Source organism: Dicentrarchus labrax, unplaced genomic scaffold (assembly GCF_905237075.1).
Source record: "Dicentrarchus labrax unplaced genomic scaffold, dlabrax2021, whole genome shotgun sequence".
In the NCBI taxonomy this organism is placed as follows: domain Eukaryota; kingdom Metazoa; phylum Chordata; class Actinopteri; family Moronidae; genus Dicentrarchus; species Dicentrarchus labrax.
Window position 1 is genome coordinate 22163291 of NW_026136707.1, and position 8547 is coordinate 22171837.

Consider the following 8547-nt stretch of genomic DNA (forward strand, 5'->3'; position numbering starts at 1 on the left):
AATAGACATTTATTGCACGATTAAATGGCTTTATATAACATTTCCTCTGCTGTATAGCCGCTTGTTTACCGTCAGTACCAGCAGCGTCGGATCAGTAGGAACTAAAGTGCGTGTTGTTTCTACCCGAGCAGAAAAGATAGGAACACTGTCGCGCAAACCGACTACCGTAGTGCAGTGAACTAACTCACAGTAGCTAGCTGCTGATGGGTCACGTCAGCATGTACTCCGGTAAGTTTGGCCGCCTGATGTTCGCGCTGTGCAGCCGTAAAGCGGCCGCAGTCCCCGGCGTGGCGCGGAGCGGCTTCAGCTGGACTGCGGTGTGCCAACAGCGGACACTGTGTCTGCAGAGGAGCGCCTGTCCGAAGAGCCAGCCACACAGCGTCCCCTGTCACTGCAGGTACAGCAGCAGAGGGGGTGTACCGAGGGCGAAAGGGTCAAAAATCTGATCTGTCTCTACTACGCTTTGTTAGGCGGACACATTGCCGAATGAAACGAAGGTCGAGTAAAGTCACAGTAACTGAGCTTTTAGCACATTAACGCAAAGCAACGTCACTCTTCAATGACTGACATCTTGTGAGTGTGTTAGATATTTGTTGCGCATATGAAAGAATGGCGGTAGAACTACAACAACCAACACATGTTTTCATAAAGCCTGTCTATTACCTAACCTGATAATTACCTTTTAGATTAATCATTTAATTCAACTGGGAAACACGCCCATCATTATCAACTGCACTGCCTAATGATACTTCAGACTACATATTACATATAACTACTAAATATTTAAAGATCCTCTCCAGACATGTGTTAAGACATATATACAAAAAGTTGGCTTGGAACAATAATGCGTGTCTGATATGTTTTTTTCCCACAAAAAAGTATAATTTTCATTAAAATCTTCCCGTTCTACCTCATTAAATATTCCAGAATTTATTTTATGTATTTAATTCTAAAGTTTTCCTGCTGGACACAAGATGTCTCCTAGTTCCCTGTAAAGTCCATTCTCAGTGTATGAGCACTGGTGGCTTCAGGTTTCTATATCACTCTGTATAAGTTGCATAGTGGGACCCAGATTGACTTCTTAACCTTTGTGTTGTCACAAATCATGCTGGTAGGCCCCGCCCCTTAAAATCAGATGAACACATAGTAACTTTCCACTTTCAGCAGATAAATGTGAAAACATCCTTCTAGTGTCAAACTCTGCACAGACAGCATTCTGCACAGTGGAACTCAAACATCTAACTGTAGGAACAAGAAGAGAGAACTATTTATGAGTGGATGGGAGCTTTAATTGTATACAATGGAGAAAATCCTATTTGAGTTACTGAAACCTGTTAAATATTTTACTTGATAAATTACTAAAATGATTAATGGGTCGCCACAATTTCAGTCAGTTATTTTCTTTTTTCCTCTTATTTGACTAATCATTTCAGCATGAATTTGCAAAAAACTCATAATATTAATACATGTTCTCAAGATATTTAGCAGAGGATGTATTTAGGGCTGCAACTATCTACTATTTTTAATTATTGATGAATTATCGATTATTCGTTTGGTCTACAAAATGTCAAGAAATGGTGAAAAGTAGTGATGCCTTTAAATGTCTTGTTTTATCAGTCTAAAACCCAAATATTTACTTTTTAATATGATATAAAACAGAGAAAACCAGGAAATCTCCTTGTTTGACAGAACATGAAATATAGAAAACAGCATTTATATTAACAGCAAAATAATTTTAACAATCGATTATCAAAATAGCTGGTAATAGTTTTTTTTTTTAGTGGACTATTGGAATTGTTGCAGCTCTCGTTGTACTGGCTGTAGTTTGTTATCTGTATTAAATGCAGTGTTTAGCAACGTGCAGTACTGATGTGGTCCTGTCTATTTTGCTACGTGCAGTGCTCGGTCAGCCTCAACCACAGTGGATCCCGATGAGGTGAGGAGGTTCCAGTCACTGGCCAGCAAGTGGTGGGACGAACAGGGAGAATTTGCAGCTCTTCACGCCATGAATGACCTGAGGGTGCCTTTCATACGGTTTGTGTGCAAAAATATGCATTTCGACATTTATTATATTTATGAAATGCAAAGATGTCACGCACAAGTCAGTGTCACTGTGGGGGAGTGGTTGGCAGAGGCGTCAAGCAACTGTGTCAAAACATAACCTGGAGGAGATCCAGCCTTGTGGTGTTTGAGTGCAGAGAAACACACGGAGGATACACTGAAGTTACATACAATGAAAGTGACAGGATTCCTCCACATATCAGCACATTTTCAGCCAGTAGTGTTCAAACTGCCCCGACACTGCATGTGCATGGTTTTGGGGGGGGGTTGGCGGCTGCGGCTGTTTTGATTGATAAGATCTGCTGTAGGGGCCCCACGAGATAATCATTACATTACCCATCCAGCCAAACAGCCCGTTGCTGCTCTCCCCTTCCCCCGCTGTGGTCCTGTTGGTGGGGGTGATGATGATGTGTGTTTATGGTGACAGTATGACAGATCCAGTGCCAGTGTATGTCTGAGTGTGGCTGATGTGGGTCTGCCCTCGGGGGGTGTCTAAATGAGACGCAGCAGCACCACGGCTACTGTTGCTGCTGTACCTTTTAGACTCTGACAATCTTACTATCATACAGTCAATTCTGATGATTGAAAACTATATTGTTATGTATTGAACATGCTGCATTACTGTAAATATAGATAAATACATTCTAGAATTGGACTTTGCACTAAATCCTACATTTATAAAAGGCTAATTTTTAATACTTTTTCTGTTCTGTATTGCCCACACTTTAAATATGTCAATTACAAAGTTTCATCATCTAAAATGCAGCAAGTGACTGTAATACTGTAATGCTGGAAGGTATATAATATTAAACCACTACTCACTCTACAGCAACATACACTTAATACAGTGCAACATTTTGACAGTAATTTTTTTTTCCTTTTCACAACTACTACATTGGGCAGTGGTGGTGAAGAACTTAGTGATTAACGCTGCTGTGTTTCCACCCTGAGTATTTGCAGTATATGGGGAAAATGTATGCAACACATGTTGCATACATTCTGTGGTCGTCACAGGATTTTGTGTCTAAAGATAAGTCATTTTGGCTGTAATAGTTTTGCACATTCAAACTATGCTGTGAAAACTTGCAGCTATCATAAAAACTATAATAACATCAGAATTTAGATTTTTAGCCAAATGTGATTTCAAATGAAAAAGAATGATGTGGAGAAGTAAGGAAATACATGTCTTAGTTTTTTAAACTATAATATAATAGTCAGATTTCTTTTATCACTAGCATAATAGTTCTTACATGAATAACGGCTCATATTCATATTGTGCCGATGGCTAGTCGCTTTTGTCTGCCTCTTTCTGTGTTGTGGTGGTGGTGGGGCTTGGGAGCTAGTTAGTTAGCTGGATGTCTGCCAACACCTAATCTTATTTCCTTCACTGTTTGCACGAACGCTCCTGCACCCCAGCCGAGCTTTAATGAGGATGATGCATGCCCAGATCTCGGCCTGTTCTGCACGTTCAGCGCCCGAGGCAGGCAGTGAGTGAGCGAAGGTAGAAGGGAGGAACACAGTGCGACATAGGAGGTGGAATTTATAGCCAGAGGATATTTGTGGTTGTTAGCTAGCTGAGATAAGGGTGGTTGTGACAGCAAAATGTAGAGAATTCTCATGGTCTCCAACCTCATGCAACACAGTTTAAGAATACAAACACCTTCCTTCCTCCTCCTCCTCCTCCTCCTCCTCCTCCTTCATTTCAAATGAGACAGCCTGTAACATGAAGGGTGTACGCTGGAGAGTAGGAGCAGGATAGGTGTGTGGGTGTGGGAGAGACTTTGATTTGAGATTTGACCTCCTGCTCATTTACCCATTCAGGGATAATCTGCTGAATGTGCACAACACACGTCATCCTGGGAAACCACTCGCAGGACTCAGAATACTGGATGTCGGCTGTGGAGGAGGCCTGCTCACAGAGGTAAGTGTGTGTGTGTGTGTGTGTGTGTGTGTGTGTGTGTGTGTGTGTGTGTGTGTGTGTGTGTGTGTGTGTGTGAGAAAGATGCAGACCCAGTGCAGAACATGCAGACAAAACTATATTTTGCCCCGTATACATTCTCTGTTCATTCCCAATAGTTTCAATTGCTGCCTTTCACATCACATTGAGTCTTCAGCAGTCTGTTGCAGTGTAAGGTTCTGCTTTCAGTGCGTTAGTGCCAGTCCTTTCACAGACATACCAGCGCCCAAAAAAACATTTAAACGTCAGCCTAATTCCCGTTCCCTTTTGATTTGACTGGTCTCAGTTTGGTGGATCGGACAGTCGGTCGTTTACAGTTGTTTATCTGTTTGTTAGCGGTGAAAGCCGGGCAGCCAGGACGGGGCTTCTGTCTCCGCCTTCATTTGAACTGAGGACATACCAGCTGTATTGGGTGATGTGAGAAGACAAAATCAGGTCCTGTGTTTATACGCCTCTGTCACACAGGCTGTCGTACTCAGACACACACACAAAAAAAACCCCAAACAGTGTGTGTTAAGATTGCTGCTGCGGTTGTGTCTCTGGGTGTCTCGTCACTCCAACCCTTCCCATCAGAAGGGATCAGCTGAGGGAGGATGGAGATCGGCCCCTGGGTGAGCAAGTGCAGCTCGCCATATGGGCCTGTGTGTTTAGCTGCCGTCCAGAAGAGGGCGTTGTAGTTCACATGCAACCACTTTTGATGCTTATCGCCAGCTATAAAATGCATTTCTTTTTTTAACAATTGATTACATGCATCTGTCTACACTGAGTTCACTCTCACAGAACTTCTCACACAGTCACAACAGCAGTCACTGTGGTCCACTGTGGATCACTTTTCATCGCATTTGACACAAAATGTGTTCAGTTTTGCATTGTTGTTTTTTTTTTAACTGATATTCAACTACCACCACTCTGTATTTACAGCCCATTTTGCTCATGTTTATATACTATTTTAAAATTCTAACAGAACAGAAGATAATAATATATGTTAACAATATATATAGTTTCTGAGGGGAAAAACTCACAGATTACCAATATGGCAGCCGATATAGTGAATGTGTGAGCTGGAATGAATGTGGATTTATGTGGATTGTTCACAGATATGACTATGCAAAGGTACTCAGAATGCTGCTTTTTTAAAAACCAATAACTTTATTTTTGACGAATATTTATTTATTATATTAAATAATTTAACGTATACATAGTCAGCCACTTCTAGTTGACATTGCTGAGAGCTGTTCCTTGTCTCTCTCTCTGTGCTGCTTGCCACAGCATTGCACTCTGCTGGATAAACTTTGCAGTGACACCGAGCCTTTTATCTGCATTATAAACCGATGAAATACCAATGTGTGTGCAGTGATACTGGCAGGTGGGCTCGAGCGTCTGTAATTTTACTATGTTGGTCTATTCTGAACACACACTATATGTTGCATGTCGGTCTGTCCTGGGAAAGAGAGCCTTCTCTTCCTAATGTTTGTTCCATTGTTTTCCTTCCTATTGTTTTTTTTTTTTCCTTTCTTATCTGAATGGAGGGTCTAAGGATAGAGGGTGTCCTGTACTGTTCATATTGTGAAGCCCCTTGAGGCGCATTTGTGATATTGGGCTATAAATAAATTAATAATAATAATAATAAATAAAAAAATAATAAAATTGACTTGACTGTAAATTAGACTACATTATGTTACAGTGAGCTACAAAACAACCCATTACATGAGTTCTTTTGTTGTGATGGAATCCTGGGTAAAATAAATAAATAACAAATAATGATACGTAAATAAAAGCTCCTTCGAAGACACCAGTAATCCATATTGTAATGATAGCAGTGTTTTTTTAATTTTTTTTATTTACTGTACAATGTGTGTGTTTTAGTTGCAATTGTGCATTTTGGATGTAATGTAACTGTTTTGCCGAACTGCATGTTGGTGAAGAGAAGAGTGTGAACAATTTTGAAAAACTGAACTTCATATAGAGAAGTGTGTGCAACCAGTTCTAAAAAAAAACTGTAACTAAATTCCCCCCTCCTCCTTGTCCCTCACAAGCCCCTGGGTCGCCTGGGGGCCAGTGTGTTGGGTATAGATCCGGTAGAAGACAGCATCGGCACAGCCCAGCTGCATTCTTCCTATGACCCGGACCTTCGTGACGTCTGCTACCAGGCCTGCACCCTGGAGGAGCTCTCGGCAAAGGAGGGGGGAGGGGAAGACGAGCCTGGGGCGGGCCAGTTCGATGCCGTCGTAGCGTCCGAGGTGGTGGAACATCTGGCCGACCTGGAAACATTCGCCTTCTGCTGCGGCCTCGTAGTGAAGGTGTGTCCCGGGATAGTGCGGGCGTGTGTGTTTCCCTCCAGCTGTTAGCTCATGTCAGATATTTCTGCATCAATACAGTATGTGTCCATGTGTTCATCTGAGCGCATGCTAATGGGCATATGGTGATTTTGTTTTTGTTTGTTGTGTTTGCATCTGCTGTGTGTCACTGGGAATGGGTTAGCATGTGTTTTTCTGTGTATGAGTGGCACTCAACCTTGACAAGCTTTACTGAAAGCTGTCCATCAATACTGAGACCAGATAATCTCCCAGATCAGTGGGCCAGAGGAGTAGAGAGGAAAAGAATATCTTCATTTAATGTCTCTGCATTTAGTTTAGGCCTTACTGGACTTTCACCAAATCTCTCACTTCTGCTCTTTTACTAAAAAAAAAAACCTTTCAGGTGTATCTTGCTTTAGGGCACCTGTGCAGGGACGCTTTGGCATGAGTTCTTGTATTGTTTGGATTTCATCTCTCCCCCTCTCTCTCCGTGTGTACTCTGCTACCTCCCCCCTTGTTAAATTTGTTAATCTTGACCGAGGTTGAACTTGAGGTTTGGCACCGTTACTCACCAGTCTTGCGCACTCAAAGCTCTAAATCCCCTCTATAAATACCCCGATGACACAGGTAGCACCTTGTGTACATAATACCTGCAGGGATGTGCTGTCATTGTAAAATACATTTTCTGCAGAAATATTGCCAGACTTCTTTAATACCTAATAAACTAAAACTGTCTCTCTTCTCCGTGCACAGCCCGGGGGCTCACTCTTCATCACTACTATTAATAAAACCAACCTGTCATACGCATTGGGTATTGTTGTGGCCGAGCAACTGCTGCGCATTGTTCCCAGTGGGACGCACGACTGGGAAAAGTTCATCAGCCCAGTAGAGCTGGAGCGCCTCCTGGAGTCCAGTAAGTCCCCCTAATTTCCATATGACAACAAGAGCACACAGGATGAAAGTGTAAAGTAAGAATAAAATTAATCAGAAACTGGCTCACTCTGAAAGATGTTTCACTCTTTGTACAAGGTCTTTAAACATAGCAGAAAAGCAGTTTATATTTTTGGAATGTTTATAAATAATTCTTATGTTCATGGGATGGTTATTTGTTTTGGGGAGATTTCAAGTTCCAAGATAACTGCAGGAGTTTTAAAACAAAGAAATCAAACACTTAGGAGACAATAAATTGGCTCATTCCCAGCTAATTGTGGATTAAATAAGGAATACATTTATCACTGAGTGCATCAAATTTGAGTTTCATCAGGGGCTGATATTATGTTCTGTCCCCAGTTCTAAACCTGGGTTGTATAAAGCAATATTTCCCTGTCCTCTTACCTAAACAGGATACACTCTTATTATTTTTTCTTATGGATAGGTACATTCATGTACTTTGAAATGGTTCTCCTTTATAGAAATTAATATAACTACAGAGGCTGATGTTCAGTGAAGTAACCAGCCACTAAAATCAGCTGCACTGTCACTATGTCATGTCCTTGCAGGGCCCAGAGTTTAAATGATCCTATCACAAGTATAAAAAATAAATGATTGTCTTATGTTTTGCTGTCATTCTTTCTCTTGTTTGGCCTCTAACCCCCCTCCTCACCCCTTGCATCTTCTATCAGATGGTTTCTCAGTGCAGTCTGTTCAGGGAATGCTGTACAACCCAGTGTCAGGAGCCTGGAGCTGGACTAACAGCACTGCCATCAACTACGCCCTCCACGCTGTCAAAGTGAGTGACGATCCCCAGCCGGACCAGGCAGAGGGGAGCAGCACCCACCCAGAGGACCACACTGCAGCCTCACCCAGCTGAGCTAAACACCTGGAGGACAAGGCGATGCAGATGTGCAGAGTCCTAACTTCCCTGTGGAAGACTGAGGTCACTGAAGGAAAGGGACAAACAGCCTTGAGATAGAATTAGAGATGTACTGCCAGTGCACTCAGAATAAGGTTGCATTGTGTTGTTACAGACTGTTTAACGAGTGTTTGAGGAGCTGTACAAAGCAACTGTACATCCTCTAATCACATCATTTTCAGTAATCACTGTACTGAATCAGCTTTATATTTTAGCTTGCTAGCCTGTATTAAAGCTGTCCTCTCATCGGCTGCATTTCTGAAGAGTGAAAGTACCACAGTGAAACGTCTGATTTATCTGGCTGCTCACAATAAATATGATTTTCATGTTGGTTTTTAGCTGCACGCTCGGAAGCATTTTCATTAAGATGATGTGTCCGC

The 8547-nt window shown here is 42.0% G+C and overlaps 1 protein-coding gene across 1 annotated transcript; it reads left to right on the forward strand.

Annotated features, from left to right (window-relative positions):
• Positions 1 to 135: 135 nt before the first annotated feature.
• On the forward strand, positions 136 to 8505 carry coq3 (coenzyme Q3 methyltransferase). The gene is made up of 6 exons (XM_051405685.1): positions 136 to 397; positions 1900 to 2034; positions 3883 to 3982; positions 6055 to 6318; positions 7069 to 7228; positions 7938 to 8505. The coding sequence occupies exons 1-6, from the start codon at positions 204 to 206 to the stop codon at positions 8123 to 8125; spliced, it is 1041 nt and encodes a 346-aa protein (XP_051261645.1). The 5' UTR covers positions 136 to 203; the 3' UTR covers positions 8126 to 8505.
• Positions 8506 to 8547: the final 42 nt, after the last annotated feature.

What these genes read in the sequence shown, in the direction of transcription:
- coq3 (XM_051405685.1), top strand. Translation starts at nt 204, where the DNA reads ATGGGTCACGTCAGCATGTACTCCGGTAAGTTTGGCCGCCTGATGTTC. An exon ending in CTGAGGGTGCCTTTCATACG is followed by an intron (nt 2,035 to 3,882) that starts GTTTGTGTGCAA and finishes TTACCCATTCAG; the next exon opens with GGATAATCTGCTGAATGTGC. An exon ending in GCTGCGGCCTCGTAGTGAAG is followed by an intron (nt 6,319 to 7,068) that starts GTGTGTCCCGGG and finishes CTCCGTGCACAG; the next exon opens with CCCGGGGGCTCACTCTTCAT.